A 25,063-nucleotide genomic window follows, 5' to 3' on the forward strand; every position below is an offset into this window, starting at 1 on the left:
ATGTATAAATCACATTCATACAATATGCACGAGGAAAGGACCGCGAATTCAAATGGGCTTCAGCTTCGAAAATGTGCACAATTGGTGATGCGATCGACGGGAAGAAATATTTACTCTCACTTATACTAACTCCGACAACTTTGTGTGGTTGATATAACAGCCACTGTAAACACCGACATGTGAAACAAATCGTTAGTTCTCGACCAGAGCTACTTTCCTGCAATGTGTTTATATCTAACATGCATAAGATATATTCCATCGACATCCAGGTAAACATCAGAAGATCTCCATATCATGCCATGCACCAGGTGCTCCGGGAAGATAGGACACGTGCCAAATACATCACCATCATTTAGGCAACTCTACAGCAAAAACTGTCAGTGGCTGAACGCCGATTTACTTTGAGTGTATACTTTCGACACTGTGGCTAGTTTAATATCAAAGCGTTCCCTGGTAAAGAGTATAGCTGATCTGATGGTATGTCACGCTTCTTCTTGTGTGATTTGGCACATCACAACTTTATTTTTCTGGAACTTAGCTAATGATACTTTTGTTTACCTTTTACATCTCACACATCGCGTACGATTAAACTAGCTTTGTAGATTGTTTCTTGGACCTTTCTAACTATTCTTAGTACTTCTTTGATCTCTTCCAATCGCCCTAATAAATAAAATCTCAATTTACCAGACAGCTGTAAAATCTCCACGGATCAATTTAGCGTTTCGAATGAGATATATTTCATAAATTGTAACTAGGTTGCTGATGTAACTAGGCAGAAATGTAGGACTAGATGTATCATATAATGGGTATATTTCTCATAACGTTGGACTCATTATCGAATTACTGTGCAGAATGTATATGAAAGGCCAGGGAGGTACTCCGTAGTTTTAGTGTTTGCAAACAAACATGGCATCAGCATGTCTATGGGCGATCGTGTCAGAATTAACAAATCTTGACTAATAACTGGTATACGTTTTTTTAATTACTATCAAGATATTGGAAGGATATAGAAAGCCAGTTTCTCGCACGTGCATTTACATGCAAGTGTAGGCAAATAGATGTAGCGAGAACGCTATCGGGATCTGTTGCCTTTCCATCTACCTGGAGTCTTTTACATGTGCAGCAACATTGCCCTGGAGACATAAGCGAAGTAATTTAGCGAGGACGGGGGCATGTCAATACCCATACCTGTGCTTTACCTGATGTAAGCGACTGTGGGTGTTTTCCCGAGTTTATAACAGTTGGATGTGACCTAAATTGTACCTTGTTTCATTTTGCCGACATTTGTGTGGGACATTTGACTGCATTCCGTAACATTTCACAGGCCACGCAGACTCTAAACAAACGTGACGTCGTAGAGACTAGAGTAGCTCCCCTTTGATAAAGGACTCTAGCGGGCGGACCGATGGCTAGCCTCGAAGGGCGATCACATCGAGGAAGATGAAAATCATGTGTGGGCATTTGCAATGTTTATGTACTGCTGTGAGAGATAAGAGAATAAATTAGACGATACAATATGAAGATAACATTATAATGATTATTTTACGTATATTCCAGGAAAACTTGCAATGTTAAGGTTCTGCTGTCAGAGATGAGAATGACAAATTCAACCATTAAAGAACGGAATTTTCTTAACTATTATATGCACAAAGCATTTCAAAAACTCACTTTTGAATTTACACATAAATAAATTGCGAGATGCCCTAAAATCAAAATTTAATTTAACATGTAATCAAAATACGACGTCGAGTTGCACACACCCACCAAAAAAAAGATAATCTTAGACTATTATAATTACCACATGTGTGTCATGAATTCACGCCGAGGTTACCGCATTCTCATCATCGATTAAAAACATCGGTTTTTTTCTATATGTCATTACTGGGAACGACGGAATGTCTTCCAATAGTGCGTTGACTTGTCATAAATGCATATTTCTACGTATTTTCGCACCTATACTCCCCAAAAAGTAGGGGATACACGTAAATAACGTAAAATTTCCAAGAATGTAAGAGATATTAGTTTGTTCTACTAGTAATAGTTGTATGAAAGTGATGAACAAATTTGTAACGCATTACAAGGGGTGGTGAAGTATGACAGCAGATGTTATGACCTCCAACGATGTTGAAAAACGATGTTGAAGAACGATTCGGGTAGGATGGGAAATTTTAAAGTGGACGTTTTTGGATCAGTAGTGCGTAATACCGTTACATTTTGTCAAACATTCATACACTCGACAAAGCATATTGCGTATGAATCGCCCAATGGCGATTTGAGGGATCCTGTCCCACTCTTCTTGCATCACCTGGCCAAGTTCAGCCAACGTGGTCTGCAGCATATGGCATTTTGGGTTTGTTGGTACCATTGCCCCAGTCTTAACATTGAACGTATTGGCCACTGCACGCATTCCAGCATGCCAATAGCCCGCAGATGCCCTGCGCGATGTAGACGCTGGACGCTAGTTCATTGATAATGAATGAAGTCAAGTGAACCACAACTGTATGATAAGCAGAATCAATAAGATTGACAGAAATAATGGTCCACAGAGATTAATCGACCTTCCTTTAATGTGTCAAAATCTGGAAGGACAGCCTACGAACGTGTGTGGTGCTACTTCGTGTGGCACGTGCAAACTACAGGACGTGTTCTGATGTCAAGTTTTACGGACACATCTGTTCTTGCATAGGATGTTTGTCGTCAACACCTATCTTTGTTCTAATACTTGGTATTAGTTTTTATATTTCATTACCCCCAACTCTGTTTTAAGAGTATATTTGTGAACGTTTTCCTATTTTCATTTGACGTGTTCACAATAATTGAAGCGGGTGCATCTGACACATCATCAATGTTCAAGTCCAGTACAATTCCCTCTGCCAAAATTACACATTGTCTCATTCCATGCATTTCCTAAACGCTAGCTGCCACAGTCAAAACTGTGCCTTCTGTTGAGGCTGTTCTGTACCACCACCATTTTGACTTACTTTTGGGGCATACATACTGTACAATGAGTTGCCCCGTGTCCTTCATTAACCAGTGGCCTTGGACATATATCAACCCCAGTGTCTAGAAGCGGATACAACATCAACTTTGACCCAGGTATCACTCACTCACTCACTCACTCACTGGTAGGCTGGAAGGGTATTGTGAGTGAGTGAGTTTGGTTTGACGGCGTGTCAGCGTGATGTGGCAGAGAAACCTCATGTGGTGCAGAGTGAGTGAGTGAGTAAGGGAGTTGGGTTTAACGCCGCTTTTAACAGTATTCAAGTTATATCACGGCGTGTCAGCTTAATGTGGGAGGAAAGCCCGAAGTAATGCATGTCTCAGAAGTTTACCACTTTGGTGAAACCCACAAGCACGGGTATGGTGCTGACAAACCTAGAAACATAATCGGGGCGAACCGGGATTCAAACCCACAATCATAGGTTTCTGGCGTGTCCAAGGGACGCAACTCTGCACAGCGAATCTCAGCGCTTTAGACGACTGGGCCACCCGTGCCCCCCATGTGGTGCAGAGCTTAGGCGTTTACCACTTATGTAAGACCCACACGCACGGGTATGGTGCTGACAAAAGTAGCGACATAATCAGGGCCAACCGGGATTCGAACCCACGATAATAGGTGCCGCTAGTATACACGTGTATCCTGCATGTAGCATGAAAAGTTATCAATGAAAGAACACAAGAAACGGTTTTATGTTATTCATATAATTAAACACAAATATATTCAAACAAAATAATACAAAACTGATTTTGATTTAAAATTTAAAATGTACACACTTTTTTTCATTTTCCTTATTTACAGGTATGTACAAATACAAACACATATCTACTCCTCAATCACCTCCAGTCCCCACACAGTGACACGTGACTCCCCCTCCTCACACAGCTGATACTCTGGGGCCACCTCTGCCCCCACCCCTGCCATATCCCCTACCACGTCGCTCCAATTCACACCATTGTCCAGAACAAAATCAGGGTGGAACTTCAGTTCTCGTTCCATGTCCTTTTTCTCAGAAATGAAGGCTTGGGATTTTGTCTGCTGGAAGTTGGGCTGCAGGATATCGGGAATGTCTATGCTTGCCATCTCGGCGTCAACGCAGCGAGATAGACGACGGCTGCTTGTCCGCCATGCAGGTTTCTGTGTCCTTGTGAAAGTCTTCAACAGGATGTAGACGGTGACTACCACAGCTAAAACAGATTATTAAAGTGTGAATATTAAAATTGGAAACTTTACAAACTGTGAAATGCGTTAGATCTTGATAGTGTGTGATTTTGAGGTACTAAAAGATTCAGAAGAGGAGGAAGTGAGAAATAACCTACCAATTACTGCAAGTATTGCGAGAGTGACAGGACAGATGTTTCCTGGGCAAAACCACGTGACATCTGAAAGGAAACAATCCCATGTGAACTATTTCAAAAGTAACAAGATGTTCGACCTTTTACACCATGAGGGACTGATATTGGTCAGTTTCCCAGCAGTAATTTAATACGTTTACATAATGATGAGGTATTATATATATGAAATGACATCCAACATTAAATTCAGATACGAACATTAGTTGTCGTGTGCTGTGTAATATACTCACCACGAAAAGAAACGTAGGAGGTGACGTCAGCTGACGAGAGTATCTTAGTACTGAAACAGAGCGGGTTCAATAAATAGAGGGTTGACATATGGCATAAAGTCATCTTGTAACCATAAAGTTGTTTTGAATTAAGATATCACCATGAAAATAATTCTATTGTGATAAGCTAAATGTCGGGCAAAAGAAAGTATACACCCATGTTTGAAGATGGCTAAAAATGAAACAAATCAAAGTGATTATTAGGGGATGATGTATTCGATATGGATATCAAAGTAATGTTTGGACCTTAACTTTGCAGAGTTTCGGCGACTGTTTTCAGTCAAGTAACGATTTGATAACGTGTGTTAATGTTTTGGTCAAATCTATTTTTCAAGTATGCACTTTTCTTTGCCCGTTACTTTTACTTTGATATAATGACCCAAAAGTGTTGAGTTGATATTCTGTCCCAATAATGATTAGTTATTAAAACAAACTTATTTGGATTTATATGCAACGACTGATACCATCAGAGTTGAGTGAGTGAGTTGGGTTTTAATGCCGCTTCAAGCATTATCACGGCTGGGCCACACCTACAATATATGCTTCACACGTTGTACCCATGTGGGGACTCGAAGCGGGTCTTTGGTTTGACAAGCGAAAACATAAACCACTGGCCCATACCACTGCCCCCAGCAAAATCAAGAAACTCTTACCTCGTACGAGCCGGTAGAATCCAGTTAGGAGGCATCTAGGTGTTCAACACGACGGAAAACTCGAAGAGCGTGACAAGTTAGTACCATATGGGCAGACAGCTTTGTCGTGATTGTGACGTCATGGCACATAGTGACAATTGTGACGTGTAACACCAGTGACGTCACGTGTTTGCGTAGACTTAACTGGGTTCCATCTTAAGCTGGCTCCCGGCTCCCTTTGCGCGTCGTCAACTTGCGATATTAAAGACGAAGTCCAGCTCCGGACTTTTCTCTTGTTTGTAAACAAACGCGCTTTTTTAGAAATCAGTATAGAACGGACAAATACAAGTATTGGGGGGCGCTTTACATATTGTTTTGCATAATTATATATATATGCTACTACAACTGCGACAGTGAGTTGCATGACAATATATATTTATACATCAAAGTGACCGTATCGCTAGCTCTCCCTTGGGCTTCGATGACAGCACGTGGAGCCGTACAACCAATGTAAACAAAGGATAACTACGCAAAAACAAGTAGATTTTCACGCATTAGGATACTTTCTTAATGAACCGTAACCATTCTTTGACATTTGTTAATGAAAATGTGTAGACTTGTCAAATATGTAAAGGATGAAAAGCATATGCAATATTTTGAATGGACTGTGAAAGATGTGACGAATCGTCACATCGCACTGGCCTGTGGCAGGGGTACCATGTTGGTCGCATGGAACTCTGGGTAGGAGAGTGTCTCTTCATATGACAAAAGATAGATGCGTAGAGAAAGCGAGGAACCAGCCTATGTGAATGTCATTGTATTATTCATTTGTGACCAGCTCGTGTTATTCTGGGACAAGTCGTATTTCCGCAAGTGACATTCATCGATAGGGGGACGAGTCTTCTTGCAGTTACGGAAAGGGGCGAGTGGTAACGAATGTGGATTATTGTGTTGCACTTATGGAACGAGCAGTCCTCTATACAGTTATTGCTAGACAGGATTCCAACTCCCATGTTTTCAACACAGATAGAGTGCATGTGGAGCTGTTGATGGCCTGAACGCAAATATGAAATAAGGCAGAGATGTAGAAATATAATTTTCTCATGACATAAGCAGATATGCAGGGTTTGTGCGTACACTTGTCATACCCTGCACTCCTTGTAAACGATTATATGCATTATGTGCAACTAATGTTGAGAATGTCTGCACAGGAAGTCATGAATTTATACTCCAAAATTTGCAACAAAATAATTTGTGCGACGAAAGTATGGTAACCAAACTAATCTGAGTACAGCCCGAATGGCATAGCATAATATTAGGTTATTGGTAAAGCCATGATATCAAAATCACAGGATTGTCTGGTCCAGACTCGATTATTTACAGACCGCCGTCATACACCTGGAATATTGCTGAGTGCGGCGTAAAAAAATAAAACAAACAAACCATGTTATGGCGCCGGGAAATCTCGAAATATCACGAGCATTTGTTTTTCATCTGGAATCCTTATTTAATATTCACTTATGATGAAATAAAGTCAAAATATAGGTCTCCAGCAACCTCCATATGTTTGTCGTAAGAGACGACTCGATGGGTAGGGTGGTCACTGGTCAGACTCGCACCATTTAGGCGGTTTTGGTTGATTGCATTATCGTATCCCAAATGCACCGATCGGTGCTCATGATGTCAATCACTGGCTTGTCTGGTCCAGACCGACGTCATATAGGTGGAATGATTTCGGCGTTAAACAATCAAAATAAAATATAAAACATGCAGGAGGTAACATCTATGACCCTCCATGTCGGGGTGCCATGAAGTGCAATGATCATGACTGGAGAAAAATGTTCCTGAATTTGGAAGAACGTATACTCTTTCTAGGGCCAACTGCACATGCACTGTAACCCCGACTTTCGGTCGACAGATGGCAGAAATAGGGCAGGACATGAAATAATTCCAACCTGTTAGCCCTAGTCACGTGATCGTTTACAATAATTCATTAGGGCAAATTTTAGTGATATTGTCGCTTTCTGGGTTGAATTTTGAATCTTCACCACAGATATGTGAAATATAAGTACCACTGTAAGGCTTTGACGATTGGTTCCATGGTACATACCATTAGGACATACACTAGTGGTCGTATGTCCACGCACAATGTATAAATCACATTCATACAATATGCACGAGGAAAGGACCGCGAATTCAAATGGGCTTCAGCTTCGAAAATGTGCACAATTGGTGATGCGATCGACGGGAAGAAATATTTACTCTCACTTATACTAACTCCGACAACTTTGTGTGGTTGATATAACAGCCACTGTAAACACCGACATGTGAAACAAATCGTTAGTTCTCGACCAGAGCTACTTTCCTGCAATGTGTTTATATCTAACATGCATAAGATATATTCCATCGACATCCAGGTAAACATCAGAAGATCTCCATATCATGCCATGCACCAGGTGCTCCGGGAAGATAGGACACGTGCCAAATACATCACCATCATTTAGGCAACTCTACAGCAAAAACTGTCAGTGGCTGAACGCCGATTTACTTTGAGTGTATACTTTCGACACTGTGGCTAGTTTAATATCAAAGCGTTCCCTGGTAAAGAGTATAGCTGATCTGATGGTATGTCACGCTTCTTCTTGTGTGATTTGGCACATCACAACTTTATTTTTCTGGAACTTAGCTAATGATACTTTTGTTTACCTTTTACATCTCACACATCGCGTACGATTAAACTAGCTTTGTAGATTGTTTCTTGGACCTTTCTAACTATTCTTAGTACTTCTTTGATCTCTTCCAATCGCCCTAATAAATAAAATCTCAATTTACCAGACAGCTGTAAAATCTCCACGGATCAATTTAGCGTTTCGAATGAGATATATTTCATAAATTGTAACTAGGTTGCTGATGTAACTAGGCAGAAATGTAGGACTAGATGTATCATATAATGGGTATATTTCTCATAACGTTGGACTCATTATCGAATTACTGTGCAGAATGTATATGAAAGGCCAGGGAGGTACTCCGTAGTTTTAGTGTTTGCAAACAAACATGGCATCAGCATGTCTATGGGCGATCGTGTCAGAATTAACAAATCTTGACTAATAACTGGTATACGTTTTTTTAATTACTATCAAGATATTGGAAGGATATAGAAAGCCAGTTTCTCGCACGTGCATTTACATGCAAGTGTAGGCAAATAGATGTAGCGAGAACGCTATCGGGATCTGTTGCCTTTCCATCTACCTGGAGTCTTTTACATGTGCAGCAACATTGCCCTGGAGACATAAGCGAAGTAATTTAGCGAGGACGGGGGCATGTCAATACCCATACCTGTGCTTTACCTGATGTAAGCGACTGTGGGTGTTTTCCCGAGTTTATAACAGTTGGATGTGACCTAAATTGTACCTTGTTTCATTTTGCCGACATTTGTGTGGGACATTTGACTGCATTCCGTAACATTTCACAGGCCACGCAGACTCTAAACAAACGTGACGTCGTAGAGACTAGAGTAGCTCCCCTTTGATAAAGGACTCTAGCGGGCGGACCGATGGCTAGCCTCGAAGGGCGATCACATCGAGGAAGATGAAAATCATGTGTGGGCATTTGCAATGTTTATGTACTGCTGTGAGAGATAAGAGAATAAATTAGACGATACAATATGAAGATAACATTATAATGATTATTTTACGTATATTCCAGGAAAACTTGCAATGTTAAGGTTCTGCTGTCAGAGATGAGAATGACAAATTCAACCATTAAAGAACGGAATTTTCTTAACTATTATATGCACAAAGCATTTCAAAAACTCACTTTTGAATTTACACATAAATAAATTGCGAGATGCCCTAAAATCAAAATTTAATTTAACATGTAATCAAAATACGACGTCGAGTTGCACACACCCACCAAAAAAAAGATAATCTTAGACTATTATAATTACCACATGTGTGTCATGAATTCACGCCGAGGTTACCGCATTCTCATCATCGATTAAAAACATCGGTTTTTTTCTATATGTCATTACTGGGAACGACGGAATGTCTTCCAATAGTGCGTTGACTTGTCATAAATGCATATTTCTACGTATTTTCGCACCTATACTCCCCAAAAAGTAGGGGATACACGTAAATAACGTAAAATTTCCAAGAATGTAAGAGATATTAGTTTGTTCTACTAGTAATAGTTGTATGAAAGTGATGAACAAATTTGTAACGCATTACAAGGGGTGGTGAAGTATGACAGCAGATGTTATGACCTCCAACGATGTTGAAAAACGATGTTGAAGAACGATTCGGGTAGGATGGGAAATTTTAAAGTGGACGTTTTTGGATCAGTAGTGCGTAATACCGTTACATTTTGTCAAACATTCATACACTCGACAAAGCATATTGCGTATGAATCGCCCAATGGCGATTTGAGGGATCCTGTCCCACTCTTCTTGCATCACCTGGCCAAGTTCAGCCAACGTGGTCTGCAGCATATGGCATTTTGGGTTTGTTGGTACCATTGCCCCAGTCTTAACATTGAACGTATTGGCCACTGCACGCATTCCAGCATGCCAATAGCCCGCAGATGCCCTGCGCGATGTAGACGCTGGACGCTAGTTCATTGATAATGAATGAAGTCAAGTGAACCACAACTGTATGATAAGCAGAATCAATAAGATTGACAGAAATAATGGTCCACAGAGATTAATCGACCTTCCTTTAATGTGTCAAAATCTGGAAGGACAGCCTACGAACGTGTGTGGTGCTACTTCGTGTGGCACGTGCAAACTACAGGACGTGTTCTGATGTCAAGTTTTACGGACACATCTGTTCTTGCATAGGATGTTTGTCGTCAACACCTATCTTTGTTCTAATACTTGGTATTAGTTTTTATATTTCATTACCCCCAACTCTGTTTTAAGAGTATATTTGTGAACGTTTTCCTATTTTCATTTGACGTGTTCACAATAATTGAAGCGGGTGCATCTGACACATCATCAATGTTCAAGTCCAGTACAATTCCCTCTGCCAAAATTACACATTGTCTCATTCCATGCATTTCCTAAACGCTAGCTGCCACAGTCAAAACTGTGCCTTCTGTTGAGGCTGTTCTGTACCACCACCATTTTGACTTACTTTTGGGGCATACATACTGTACAATGAGTTGCCCCGTGTCCTTCATTAACCAGTGGCCTTGGACATATATCAACCCCAGTGTCTAGAAGCGGATACAACATCAACTTTGACCCAGGTATCACTCACTCACTCACTCACTCACTGGTAGGCTGGAAGGGTATTGTGAGTGAGTGAGTTTGGTTTGACGGCGTGTCAGCGTGATGTGGCAGAGAAACCTCATGTGGTGCAGAGTGAGTGAGTGAGTAAGGGAGTTGGGTTTAACGCCGCTTTTAACAGTATTCAAGTTATATCACGGCGTGTCAGCTTAATGTGGGAGGAAAGCCCGAAGTAATGCATGTCTCAGAAGTTTACCACTTTGGTGAAACCCACAAGCACGGGTATGGTGCTGACAAACCTAGAAACATAATCGGGGCGAACCGGGATTCAAACCCACAATCATAGGTTTCTGGCGTGTCCAAGGGACGCAACTCTGCACAGCGAATCTCAGCGCTTTAGACGACTGGGCCACCCGTGCCCCCCATGTGGTGCAGAGCTTAGGCGTTTACCACTTATGTAAGACCCACACGCACGGGTATGGTGCTGACAAAAGTAGCGACATAATCAGGGCCAACCGGGATTCGAACCCACGATAATAGGTGCCGCTAGTATACACGTGTATCCTGCATGTAGCATGAAAAGTTATCAATGAAAGAACACAAGAAACGGTTTTATGTTATTCATATAATTAAACACAAATATATTCAAACAAAATAATACAAAACTGATTTTGATTTAAAATTTAAAATGTACACACTTTTTTTCATTTTCCTTATTTACAGGTATGTACAAATACAAACACATATCTACTCCTCAATCACCTCCAGTCCCCACACAGTGACACGTGACTCCCCCTCCTCACACAGCTGATACTCTGGGGCCACCTCTGCCCCCACCCCTGCCATATCCCCTACCACGTCGCTCCAATTCACACCATTGTCCAGAACAAAATCAGGGTGGAACTTCAGTTCTCGTTCCATGTCCTTTTTCTCAGAAATGAAGGCTTGGGATTTTGTCTGCTGGAAGTTGGGCTGCAGGATATCGGGAATGTCTATGCTTGCCATCTCGGCGTCAACGCAGCGAGATAGACGACGGCTGCTTGTCCGCCATGCAGGTTTCTGTGTCCTTGTGAAAGTCTTCAACAGGATGTAGACGGTGACTACCACAGCTAAAACAGATTATTAAAGTGTGAATATTAAAATTGGAAACTTTACAAACTGTGAAATGCGTTAGATCTTGATAGTGTGTGATTTTGAGGTACTAAAAGATTCAGAAGAGGAGGAAGTGAGAAATAACCTACCAATTACTGCAAGTATTGCGAGAGTGACAGGACAGATGTTTCCTGGGCAAAACCACGTGACATCTGAAAGGAAACAATCCCATGTGAACTATTTCAAAAGTAACAAGATGTTCGACCTTTTACACCATGAGGGACTGATATTGGTCAGTTTCCCAGCAGTAATTTAATACGTTTACATAATGATGAGGTATTATATATATGAAATGACATCCAACATTAAATTCAGATACGAACATTAGTTGTCGTGTGCTGTGTAATATACTCACCACGAAAAGAAACGTAGGAGGTGACGTCAGCTGACGAGAGTATCTTAGTACTGAAACAGAGCGGGTTCAATAAATAGAGGGTTGACATATGGCATAAAGTCATCTTGTAACCATAAAGTTGTTTTGAATTAAGATATCACCATGAAAATAATTCTATTGTGATAAGCTAAATGTCGGGCAAAAGAAAGTATACACCCATGTTTGAAGATGGCTAAAAATGAAACAAATCAAAGTGATTATTAGGGGATGATGTATTCGATATGGATATCAAAGTAATGTTTGGACCTTAACTTTGCAGAGTTTCGGCGACTGTTTTCAGTCAAGTAACGATTTGATAACGTGTGTTAATGTTTTGGTCAAATCTATTTTTCAAGTATGCACTTTTCTTTGCCCGTTACTTTTACTTTGATATAATGACCCAAAAGTGTTGAGTTGATATTCTGTCCCAATAATGATTAGTTATTAAAACAAACTTATTTGGATTTATATGCAACGACTGATACCATCAGAGTTGAGTGAGTGAGTTGGGTTTTAATGCCGCTTCAAGCATTATCACGGCTGGGCCACACCTACAATATATGCTTCACACGTTGTACCCATGTGGGGACTCGAAGCGGGTCTTTGGTTTGACAAGCGAAAACATAAACCACTGGCCCATACCACTGCCCCCAGCAAAATCAAGAAACTCTTACCTCGTACGAGCCGGTAGAATCCAGTTAGGAGGCATCTAGGTGTTCAACACGACGGAAAACTCGAAGAGCGTGACAAGTTAGTACCATATGGGCAGACAGCTTTGTCGTGATTGTGACGTCATGGCACATAGTGACAATTGTGACGTGTAACACCAGTGACGTCACGTGTTTGCGTAGACTTAACTGGGTTCCATCTTAAGCTGGCTCCCGGCTCCCTTTGCGCGTCGTCAACTTGCGATATTAAAGACGAAGTCCAGCTCCGGACTTTTCTCTTGTTTGTAAACAAACGCGCTTTTTTAGAAATCAGTATAGAACGGACAAATACAAGTATTGGGGGGCGCTTTACATATTGTTTTGCATAATTATATATATATGCTACTACAACTGCGACAGTGAGTTGCATGACAATATATATTTATACATCAAAGTGACCGTATCGCTAGCTCTCCCTTGGGCTTCGATGACAGCACGTGGAGCCGTACAACCAATGTAAACAAAGGATAACTACGCAAAAACAAGTAGATTTTCACGTATTAGAATACTACCCTTATGAACCGTAACCGTTCTTTGACTTTTGTTTATGAAAATGTGTAGACTTGTCAAACATGAAACGGATGAAAAGCATATGCAATATGTTGAATGGACTGTGAAAGATGTGATGAATCGTGACAGTCATGGCGCTTGGTCGCAGGAACTCTGGGTAGGAGAGTGACAAAAGATAGATACGAAGAGAAAGCGAGGAACCAGCCTATGTGAACGATGAGGACGTCATTTTATTATTCATTCGTGACCAGCTCGTGCTATTCCGGGACAAGTCGTATTTTCGCAAATGACATTCATCGATAGGGGGACGAATCTTCTTGCAGTTACTGAAAGGGGCGATTGGTAACGAATGTGGATTAGTGTGTTTCCCTAATGGAACGGGCCGTCCTCTATACAGTTATTCCTAGACAGGAGTACAACTCCCATGTTTTCAACACAGAGTGCATGTGGAGCTGTTGATGGACTTAACGCAAATATGAAATTAGGCAGTGATGTAGAAGTATAATTTTCTCATGACATAAGCAGATATGCAGGGTTCTGTGCGTCCACTAGTCATACCCTGTTCTGCACTTAAACGATTATGTGTATTTATTATATGCAACTAATGTTGAGAATGTCTGCACAGGAAGTCATTAATTTATACTGCAAAAATATGCAACAAAATAATTTGTGCGACGAATGTAAGGTAACAAAAAACTAATCTGCCTACAGTCCGAATGGCATGGCATTATATTAATTTATTGGTAAAGCCATGATATCAATCACAGGATTGTCTGGTCCAGACTCGATTATTTACAGACCGCCGTCAAACACCTGGAATATTGCTGAGTGCGGCGTAAAAAAATCCAAACAAACAAACCATGTTATGGAGCCGGACAATCTCGAAATATCACGAGTATTTGTTTTTCATCTGGAATCCTTATCTAATGTCCACTTTTGATGAAATAAAGTAAAAACGTTTTAAATATTTATGATTTGTAGCCAGTCAGAGGTGTAATTTTTTTAATCCGACAGTGCATATTGACGGACTTTCTTTCCGGACGATCTGTAGTCCCTTGGGGTGAATATCTGATATAAGACGATGGACTGATGAGGGGGCGCGGTAACGGAAGCTATGGATTCTTGCTACGCATGTGGTGGTAATAATTGATTGTCCGTCAAACATGTTCCATGGTCGGTGGGCTCAAAGGCTCCCTGTACAAAGACAACACCGCTCTATCATGACGAGAACGTAGGTCAGCGGTGGAACAGCTATACATCTGCAGACCCGTGGATTCTGGGTAAAATTATAGGTCTCCATCAACCTGCATATGTTTGTCGTAAGAGACGACTCGATGGGTAGGGTGGTCACTGGTCAGACTCGCACCATATAGGCGGTTTTGGTTGATTGCATTATCGTATCCCAAATGCGCCGATCGGTGCTCATGATGACAATCACTGGCTTGTCTGGTCCAGACCGACGTCGTATAGGTGGAATGATTTCGGCTTTAAACAACCAAAACAAACGTATAGTTGACAAAGTCATCTATATCCCCAGCCCATTTTAACACGTTATGGTCCCAAACCAGGTAACTGACCCAACTTTACTCTTAGCCATTGTCAAAATAGCTGCAATGGAAATTCTAAAATAAACATTTCTAAAACTCCTTAATATCAAATGGCACTAGTTCAGTGTGCGCTTTATGTATAGACATGCAATGTTTGGCAAGGAAATATTTAACACTTTATTTGTTATACTCTTTAAGTAAACCAATCCTATATTAAAACTTAAATCCAATTTGTTGTCATGAAAACATAAACAATAAAAAAAATCTAAAAGTGCTATATATCAAAAGGCACCAGTTCAGTATGTGCCTGGTAGACATGCAAAGTTTTGTAAGAAAGTATTTAACGGTTTTTGAGTTACACCACTCCTGTAGATCCTAAGTCCAACTTATTGCCATGGAACCGTGAAAAATAAAAAAATCTAAAATTCCTAAATAGCAAGGGGCACTAGTCCAGTATGTGTCTGGTAAACATGCAAAGTTTTTGTTGGAAAGTATTGAATGGGTTTTGAGTTATGCTTCGGAAACAAACTCTACCATATAGAACCTAAGTCCAACATGTTGCAATGGAAACGTAAAAAATAAAAATTTATAAAATTCCTAAATAGCAAAAGGCACCAGTTCAGTGTGTGTCTGGTAAACATTCAAAGTTTTGTAAGAAATTATTTAACAGTTTTTGAGTTACGCTCCGGAAACGAACAGCACCCTTATAGAACCTAAGTCCAACTTGTTGCCATGGAATCAAATCGACATGAAATAATTCCAACCCGTTAGCCCCAGTGACGTCATCGTTTACAATAATTTGTCAGTGCAATTTTAGTGATATCGTCTCTTCCTTGTTTGAATTTTGCTCCCTTTCACGACAGATATGTGAAATATTAGTTCCACTGTAAGGCTTTGACGATTGGTTCCATGGTACATACCATTAGGACATACACTAGTGGTCGTATGTCCACGCACAATGTATAAATCATCTTCAAACAATATGCACGAGGAAAGGACCGCGAATTCAAATGGGCTTCAGCTTCGAAAATGTGCAAAATTTGTGATGCGATCGACGGAAAGAAATATTTACTCTCACTTATACTAACTCCGACAACTTTGTGTGGTTGATATAACAGCCACTGTAAACACCGACATGTGAAACAAATCGTTAGTTCTCGACCAGAGCTACTTTCCTGCAATGTGTTTATATATAACATGCATAAGATATATTCCATCGACATCCAGGTAAACATCAGAAGACCTCCATACCATGCCATGCACCAGGTGCTCCGGGATAGGACACGTGCCAAATACATCACCATCATTTAGGCAACTCTACAACAAAACCTGTCACTGGCTGAACGCGCGATTTACTTTGAGCGCATGCCTTTCGATACTTTGGATAGTTTAATATCAAAGTGTTGCCTGGTAAAGAGTATAGCTGATCTGATGGTATGTCACACCTCTACTTGTATGATTTGGCACCATCACAAAAGTTTTCTGGAACTTATCTAATGATATTTGGGTTTACCTCACACATCCTGTACGCGTAAACTAGCTTTGCAGATTGTTTATTGGACCTTTCTAACCACCCTCAGTACTTCTTTGATCTCTTTCGATCGCCCTAATAAGTAAAATCTCAATTTACCGGACATCTTTAAAATATCCACGGATCAATTTAGCGTTTCGAATGAGACATATGTCATAAATTGTAACTATATATTGCTGATGTAACTAGGCAGAAATGTAGGCCTAGATGTACCATTAGTGGTTATTTTTCTCATAACGTTGGACTCATTATCGAATTACTGTGCAGAATGTATATGAAAGGCCAGGGAAGTACTCCGTAATTTCAGTGTTTGTAACAAACATGGCGTCACCACGTCTATGGGCGATCGTGTCAGAATTGACAAATCTGGACTAATAACTGGTATACGTTTTGTTTTATTACTATCAAGATAATGGAAGGATACAGAAACCCAGTTCCTGGCACGTGCATTTACATGGAAGTGTAGGCACATAGATGTAGCGAGGACGCTATCGGGATCTGTTGCCTTTCCAGCTAACTGGAGTATTTTACATGTGCAGCAACATTGCCCTTGAGACATAAGCGAAGTGATTTAGCGAATACAGATGGCATATCAATATCCATATCTGTGCCTATGGACCTAAGCGACTTTGAGGTGTGTGTGTGTGTGTGTGTGTGTGTGTGTCCTTCCCGAGTTTATAACAGTTGGATTTGGCCTAAATTGTACGGTAACCTTGTTTCATTTTGCCAACATTTGTGTGGGACATTTGACTGCGTTCTGTAACGTTATCACAGGCCACGCAGAATCTAAACAAACGTGACGTCGTAGAGACTAGAGTCGCGCCCCTTTGATAAGGGACTCTAGATGGACCGATGGATTGCCTCGAAGGGCGATCACTGAGGAAGATGAAAATCATGTGAAGGCATTTGCCGTTTTGACTTGCAATGTTTATGAACTGCTGTCAGAGATAAGAGTACAAATTAGACGATAAGTTTGAGGATAACATTATGATGACTATTTAACGCATATCCCAGGAAAACTTGCAATGTTCAGATAATGCTGTCGACGATATAGAACGGAACTTTCTTAACTATTTTACGCACAAACCATTTGGAAAAAACATTCACCCTTTTTACGAAATTATACATACCATAGGAAAATTAAATTGCGAGAAGCCCGAAAATCGAACGTTCCTCATGGAGTCAAAACACGAAGTCGAGTTGCACACACCCATCTATTATGACTACCACATGTGTGTCATGAATTCAAGCTGCGGTTACCGCATTCACCTCATCGTTTAAATTAGGTTTTTTTTCTACATGTCATTACAGGGGACGACGGAATGTCCCGTATGAATAGTGCGTTGTCTTGTCATACTTGCATATTTCTAACGTATTTTCGCATATATACTCTTTGGAAAAAGACCGCCTCCGTGGTCTAGTGGTAGAGCGTCCGCCGTGAGAGCGAAGGTCCGGGGTTCGATCCCCGGTCACATCATACCAAAAGATGTTAAAAGATGGTTCTTGTTGTTACCCTATCTGGCGCTCGGCAATAAGGGGCATTAAACAATCTGGTCGGCTCGGAGTCAGTATACTGTGTCAGGGAGGGCTATTCATGTTAAACTGCGGCAATAGTACAAGCAACCACACACACACACACATACACACACACACACACACACACACACACACACACACACGGTGAACGGTGAACACGGGCAAGGTGAATTGGGACTTATCTGAAAACATGACACTATATAGTTTAAGAGTATACAATATGGAAGGTTTTCCTATTTTTATTTGACTTGGCCACAAGAGTTAAAGGGGTTGCTAACGCAATATCATTTTATAAATCCTGTACTATTCCCTCTGCCATAATTACCATTGTATTATTCAATGTATTTCCTAAACGCTAGCTGCCACAGTCGAAACTACTTATGTGTATACAGTGCCTTCTGTTGTGGTTGTTCTGTACAGCGAGATAGCACCATTGGTGACTTACTACTGTACTGTATAAAGAGTTGCCCTGTTTCCTACAATAACCAGTGGTATTGGACATTGATCAGCTCCAGTGTCTGGAAGCGGATACAACATCAACTTTGGCCGGGGAATCACTCACTCACTCACTCGATCGCTGGTAGGCTGGAAGGGTATTATGAGTGAGTGAGTTGGGTTAACACTGCTTTGAACAATTTTCTCAGTCATATCACGCCGTGTCAACGAGATGTGGAAGACAAACCCGATGTAAAGCAGATCTTAGGCGTTTACCGTTTAGGTAAGACCCACACGCACGGGTATGGTGCTGACAAAACTAGCGACATAATCAGGGCCAACCGGGATTCGAACCCACGATAATAGGCTTCTAAAAATCTGCACTGGGATTTGTGGCGCCTTTGATGACTGAGCCACCCGTGCCGCCAGTATACATGTGTATTTTGCATGTAGCATGAAATGTTATCAATGAAAGAACACAAGAAACGGTTCTATGTTATTCATTTAATTAAACACAAACATACTCAAACAAAATAATACAAAACTGATTTTGATTTAACATTAAAAATGTACACAGTTATTTTCATTTTCCTTATTTACAGGTATGTACAAATACAAACACACATCTACTCCTCCTCCTCCATCACCTCCAGTCCCCACACAGTGACACGTGACTCCCCCTCCTCACACAGCTGATACTCTAGGGCCACCTCTGCCCCAACCCTGCCATATCCCCAACCACGTCACTCCAATTCACACCATTGTCCAGACAATATTCAGGGTGGAACTTCAGTACTCGTTCAATGTCCATTTTCTGTTTTTTTGTCTGCTGGAAGTTGGGCTGCAGGATATCGATAATGTCTATGCTTGCCATATCGGCGTCAACGCAGCGAGAAAGACGACGGTTGCTTGTCCGCCATGCAGGTTTCTGTGTCCTTATGAAAGTCTTCAACAGGACGTAGACAGTAACTACCACAGCTGAAACAGAATATTAAAGTGTGAATATTAAAATGGGAAACTTTAGAAACTGTGAAATGCGTTAAATCTTGATAGTGTGTGATTTTGAGGTGCTAAACGATTCAGAAGAGGAGGAAGAGAGAAATAACCTACCAATTCCTGCAAGTATTGCGAGAGTGAGAAGACAGATGTTTCCTGGGCAAAACCACGTGACATCTGAAAGAAAACAATCACATGTGTACTATTTCAAACGTAACAAGATGTTCGACCTTTTACATCATGAGGGACTGATATTGGACATTTCCCATAAGTTTATTTAATACGTTTACATAATGATGATGTATTATATATATGAAATGACATCCAACATAGAATTCAGATACATCAAATATTCATAAATGAACATCAGTTGTCGGCTGCTGTGTAATATACTCACCACGAAAAGAAACGTAGGAGGTGACGTCAGCTGACGAGAGTGTCGTAGTACTGAAACAGAGTGGGTTTAATAAAAAGAGGGATGATATATGGCATAAAGTCATCTTGTAACCATAAAGACTTAGTTGTTTTGAATAAAGATAATACCATGAAAATAATTTTATTTTTATAAGCTAAATGTCGGGCAAAAGAAAGTATACATCCATGTTTGAAGATGGCTAAAAATGAAACAAACCAAAGTGATTATTAGGGGATGATGTATTCGATATGGATATCATAGTAATGTTTGGTTCTTAACTTTGAAGAGTTTCGGCGTCTGTTTTCAGCCAAGTAACGATTTGATAATGTGTGTTAATGTTTTGGTCAAATCTATTTTTTCAAGTATGCACTTTCCTTTGCCCGTTACCTCTACTTTGACATAATGGCCCAAAAGTGTTGAGTTGATATTCTGTCCCAATAATGATTAGTTATTTAAACTAAGTAAAAATGTTACAATTAAAGGCCCTTATTTGGATTTATATGCAACGACTGATACCATCAGGGTTGAGTGAGTTAGTTGGGTTTTAATGCCGCTTCAAGCATTATCACGGCGGGGGACACCTACAATATGCTTCACACGTTGTACCCATGTGGGGACTCGAAGCGGGTCTTCGGTTTGACGAGCGAAAACTTAACCTACTGGCCAATACCCCTGCCCCCAGCCAAAACAAGACAATCTTACCTCGTACGAGCCGGTAGATTCCAGTTAGGAGGCATCTTGGTGTTCAAAACGACGAAAACTCGAAGAGCGTGACAAGTTAGTACCATACAGGCAGACAGCTTTGTCGTGATTGTGACGTCATGGCACATAGTGACAATTGTGACGTGTAACACCAGTGACGTCACGTGTTTGCGTAGACTTAGCTGGGTTCCAGCTTAAGCTGGCTCCCGGCTCCCTTTGCGCGTCGTCAACTTGCGATATTGAAGACGAGGTCCAGCTTCGAACTCCGGCGCAGTGGTGACTCAGCATAAGACCGTTGCCACAAGTTAATTTGCATATCAAGTGACCGGACTTTTCTCTTGTTTGTAAACAGTATAGAGCGGACAAATACAAGTATTTGGGGGCGTTTTACATATTGTTTTGCATAATTATATAGATATGCTACTACAACTGCGACAGTGAGTTGCATGACAATATATATTAACACATCAAAGTGACCGTATCGCTAGCTCTCCGTTGGGCTTCGATGACAGCACGTGGATCCGTACAACCAATGTAAACAAAGGATAACTACGCAAAAACAAGTAGATTTTCACGTATTAGGATACTTTCTTTATGAACCGTAACCATTCTTTGACATTTGTTTATGAAAATGTGTAGACTTGTCAAACATGAAACGGATGAAAAGCATAGGCAATATGTTGAATGGACTGTGAAAGATGTGACGAATCGTCACAGTCATGGCGCTTGCCTGTGGCAGAGGTACCATGATGGTCGCATGGAACTCTGTGTAGGAGAGTGACAAAAGATAGATGCGTAGAGAAAGCGAGGAATCAGCCTATGTGAACGATGAGGACGTCATTGTATTATTCATTCGTGACCAGCTCGTGCTATTCCGGGACAAGTCGTATTTTCGCAAATGACATTCATCGATAGTGGGACGAGTCTTCTTGCGGGTTACGGAAAGGGGCGAGTGGTGACGAATGTGGATTTTTGTGTTGCACTTATGGAACGGGCAGTCCTCTATACAGTTATTCCTAGACAGGATTCCAACTCCCATGTTTTCAACACAGATAGAGTGCATGTGGAGCTGTTGATGGACTGAACGCAAATATGAAATTAGGCAGAGATGTAGAAATATAATTTGCTCATGACATAAGCAGATATGCAGGGATTATGCGTACACTAGTCATACCCTGCACTCCACGTAAACGATTATGTGTATTTATTATATGCAACTGATGTTGAGAATGTCTGCACAGGAAGTCGTGAATTTATACTGCAAAATTTTGCAACAAAATAATTTGTGCCACAAAAATATGGTAACCAAACTAATCTGCCTACAGTCCGAATGGCATGGCATAATATTAATTTATTGGTAAAGCCATGATATCAATCACCATTTTTTACCATGCGGAAGATGCAAATCGGATCAGATTCGGATTGAGAACGGGAGAATGGGGACGAATTCGGCTGGAAACGGTTGAATCGGGACGCTTCCTGAAAAATATCTGTTTGTTTGTGAATTTCTCGCCGCCATGAATAACAGGTTCTTGATCAGAATTTGATGAATTTTAATCGGGAATGGTCCTATCAAGGACTGCAGTAAAAATCCTGAATGTGTGACTGAGCCCTAAAGGACTGGATTGGATTGGATTGCCTTGAAGTGCGATCACTGACAAAGTTGAAAATCATGGATAAGCGATTGCCGTTTCGACCTGCAATGATTATGTACTGTTGTAGAGATAAGAGAACAAATTAGACGATAAATTTGAGGATAACATAATGATGACTATTTTACACAAATTCCAGGAAAACTTGCAATGTTTAGGTACTGTTGTCATAGATGATAATTACAGTTTCGACAATTAAGAACGGAATTTTCTTAACTATTTTACGCACAAACCATTTGGAAAACTATTTATTTATGGCCATAAATTAGAGAGGTTATCACGCGGGTGTGTTTTGGATTGGTAAATGTCCTAAGTTGGTAATATTCATCGCCTTCACTCCCACCACAGGACATTTACCACCCAACAGCACACCATATTTTATAACTTTGCATGGAATCGAACTTTCCATATGGAGTCAAAACACGACGTTGAGCTGCACACATCTACCAAGAATAAGAAAATCTGTTGTAACTTCCACATGTGAATCATGAATTCAAGCTGCCGTTACCGCATTCCCCTCATCGTTCTATATAGTTTTTTCTCTCTATATGTCATTACTGGGAACGACGGAATGTCCCGTAAGAAAAGTCTTCCAATAGTGCTCCAACCAGTCATACATGCACACATCGAACGTATTTCCGCATATATACTCTAAACAAAATAGCGGATACACAGAAATAATGTAAAATGTCCAAGAATGTAAGAGGTATTAGTTTGTCGTAATAGTTGTATGATAGTAATGAACGAATTTGTAATGCGTTACAAGGGGTAGTGAAGATTGACAGCAGATGTTATGACCGCCAACGTACGATGTTGAAGGACGATAATATTAAGATGGGAAATTTCAGAGTGGACGTTTTTGGATCAGTAGTGCGTTATCCGGTTACGATTTGTCAAACATTCATTCACTCCAAGACGCAAACTGCGTATGAATCTCCGAAATGCGATTTGAGGGAGCCTGTTCCACTCCTCTTGCTACACCTGGCCAAGTTCGACCAACGTTGTCGGCAGCATATGACGTTGGTTCGATCACACGTCTCCCTACCATGTCCAAGACGTGTTCATTTAGGAGATAAACCTATTGTGTTTTGAAATTTGATGTAGTCCCACTGTAGAATAGATACCTCTTTATTATAATTTTGAACCGAGCGCTTTAGCACAGTAGGTTTATCTCCATTCTACCATGACGGCAACAAGGCTTTAAAAACGGCGCTCTTTTGCAACGCGTAATAACACAGGTGCACAGGTGCAATCTTAGAACAATCTGCAAAGTGGTCACATGTAGTTATATATGTAACAATTATTATTAAAGTTCAAGATTAAAAAACACCATAGTCGTGAGTAGTTCATAATAAGTATTGAAAACACATAGTTTTTCAAACAGAAGTTGACAAATAACACTCCTAACTTAATCCAAAGGGAGATGTTTTAATTTCTATCAAACTGTTATACACTGTGGACTGGCTGTCGTTTCTCGGAATTTGTGAGAGAGGTCATTTCTTGGAAATCGAACATGCCATCATTTCTATTGTAGGGGTGACGGGTAATAGAAAAAGGTTTTCAAATGCTAAACGAATATATTTCTACAGCACACTTTATGAATTAACATTCTAATATACATTTAACATGTCTAAGAGTTATTAGATAGATAGCAATTACCTCCAGTAAACAATAATAACATCAAAGTAAATGCCTCTCCACCCCGAGCTTGGATGTGGCAGAACCTGACCTACATCACGGTTACTCACACCTCACAGCTGTCAATGGCTGACGATCATTTGTTTACATTAACTAGATCTAGTTAAAAGAAGCAAGATGACAACCCCGATCTATGATGTGGTTCAACATTTACCTGTAGATTTACTGAGATTGATCGAGCCTGCGGGTACATCCATATGATTACTAATGGAACTGAGTATGACTGAACAGCCGCTGTTTAGGCTGCAGACGAGCCGGATATTTTGAAACGAGGAATCTGCATGGTGTGACCTGTCAATTTCAAGATTTCACGGATCCAAAGCCAAATAGTGACAGAACTTAGACATTTCTGGTCCAGAAATAGTAGGTCGTGTATGATTTTCATAATTGTGCGTGTTCTGAAATGCAAGTTTGATAAGCTTTGACCTTCAGTTGGGGCATTGTTTTCGTGGACTTTCGAAGGGGAGTGTTTTCTGATGCACTTTCAAATCCCCTCCTGCCAAATTCTAACGGTGGTGGTTGACGGAGATGGCAATGGATATCGATCAGAAAAAGGTTTGTAAACACCATGTTGTCATGAATAAAATGTCTTCAAACACATTTCATTATGTTATATTTCACTTTCATTGTCGGTTGTTTCAATAATGAAATTACCAATACCTGTTCGTGGGTTTCAGAAAAAGTTACCAAAAAAATGAACAATTATTATTTTCTCAACAAAATTTATTAGATATTACTCTTTCACTTATTTTGAATGTGTGAATCTTTGAATTATACCTCTGGATCCCCACCCTGAATTCAGAACCGTCCTAACGTGTCCCGGTTGTCACTATATCTGCACTGCACTTAGTTATGGCTGCCAAAGAAATTGTTAACAGTAAGAGTGCTGTTAAAGAATTGCAGGAAACCAGAAGACAACCCAGTACTGATGCACAGTGTGATGCTGTTCAACGTTAACATGTTGACTAACTATCCCTGCTGGTGTGATGTTGTTTTTTCAAACAAATTTTTATAATGTTATATTTTACTTTCATTGTCGGTTGTTTCAATGAGGAAATAGCTTAAATTGTTCCGATTGTGGTCCATCTTCCCGAGGCAAGTGAGTTAACTGACTATAAAAGTCCAGTTTCCACCCTTGCCGAACTAGGCTGGTATTATGGAGTCTATGCATAGTCCAATCAAAGTCGCGCTCCGAAATCGAAATCCGGTTCGTAAAGTGTCATGCAGATTTCGGTCGACTGCAGAATTTGCAAAGTATGTGCACCGCTAACTCGTTGTCAACAGATATTTTCTATATCTTTTCATGTTTTTAATCAAGGTGCTCACGTGAT

The 25,063-nt window shown here is 40.5% G+C and overlaps 3 protein-coding genes across 3 annotated transcripts; all 3 read right to left on the reverse strand.

Moving 5' to 3' along the window:
* Positions 1-3,823: 3,823 nt before the first annotated feature.
* Positions 3,824-5,310, reverse strand: LOC139469835 (uncharacterized). The gene is made up of 4 exons (XM_071252138.1): positions 5,276-5,310; positions 4,584-4,633; positions 4,318-4,380; positions 3,824-4,185 (listed from the first exon to the last, which is right to left on the reverse strand). Exons 1-4 carry the CDS (start codon positions 5,308-5,310, stop codon positions 3,824-3,826), a joined length of 510 nt encoding a protein of 169 aa, XP_071108239.1.
* A 5,915-nt stretch (positions 5,311-11,225) lies between these two features.
* On the reverse strand, positions 11,226-12,712 carry LOC139469836 (uncharacterized). Its single transcript, XM_071252139.1, has 4 exons — positions 12,678-12,712; positions 11,986-12,035; positions 11,720-11,782; positions 11,226-11,587 (listed from the first exon to the last, which is right to left on the reverse strand). The coding sequence occupies exons 1-4, from the start codon at positions 12,710-12,712 to the stop codon at positions 11,226-11,228; spliced, it is 510 nt and encodes a 169-aa protein (XP_071108240.1).
* A 6,257-nt stretch (positions 12,713-18,969) lies between these two features.
* Positions 18,970-20,417, reverse strand: LOC139469828 (uncharacterized). The gene is made up of 4 exons (XM_071252130.1): positions 20,383-20,417; positions 19,663-19,712; positions 19,380-19,442; positions 18,970-19,247 (listed from the first exon to the last, which is right to left on the reverse strand). The coding sequence occupies exons 1-4, from the start codon at positions 20,415-20,417 to the stop codon at positions 18,970-18,972; spliced, it is 426 nt and encodes a 141-aa protein (XP_071108231.1).
* Between the last annotated feature and the right edge of the window lie 4,646 nt (positions 20,418-25,063).

Source organism: Haliotis cracherodii, unplaced genomic scaffold, assembly GCF_022045235.1.
Source record: "Haliotis cracherodii isolate W230 unplaced genomic scaffold, xgHalCrac1.p SCAF_2, whole genome shotgun sequence".
Classification (NCBI taxonomy): Eukaryota; Metazoa; Mollusca; class Gastropoda; order Lepetellida; family Haliotidae; genus Haliotis; species Haliotis cracherodii.

Excerpts from the sequence above, each read along its gene's own strand:
- LOC139469835 (XM_071252138.1), bottom strand. The coding sequence starts at position 5,310 with ATGCCTCCTAACTGGATTCTACCGGCTCGTACGAG. Across the intron at positions 4,381-4,583 it reads CTCCTACGTTTCTTTTCGTG|ATGTCACGTGGTTTTGCCCA; the intron begins GTGAGTATATTA and ends GTTTCCTTTCAG. Across the intron at positions 4,186-4,317 it reads CGCAATACTTGCAGTAATTG|CTGTGGTAGTCACCGTCTAC; the intron begins GTAGGTTATTTC and ends AATCTGTTTTAG.
- LOC139469836 (XM_071252139.1), bottom strand. The coding sequence starts at position 12,712 with ATGCCTCCTAACTGGATTCTACCGGCTCGTACGAG. Across the intron at positions 11,783-11,985 it reads CTCCTACGTTTCTTTTCGTG|ATGTCACGTGGTTTTGCCCA; the intron begins GTGAGTATATTA and ends GTTTCCTTTCAG. Across the intron at positions 11,588-11,719 it reads CGCAATACTTGCAGTAATTG|CTGTGGTAGTCACCGTCTAC; the intron begins GTAGGTTATTTC and ends AATCTGTTTTAG.
- LOC139469828 (XM_071252130.1), bottom strand. The coding sequence starts at position 20,417 with ATGCCTCCTAACTGGAATCTACCGGCTCGTACGAG. Across the intron at positions 19,713-20,382 it reads AATCTACCGGCTCGTACGAG|TACTACGACACTCTCGTCAG; the intron begins GTAAGATTGTCT and ends ACTCTGTTTCAG. Across the intron at positions 19,248-19,379 it reads CGCAATACTTGCAGGAATTG|CTGTGGTAGTTACTGTCTAC; the intron begins GTAGGTTATTTC and ends ATTCTGTTTCAG.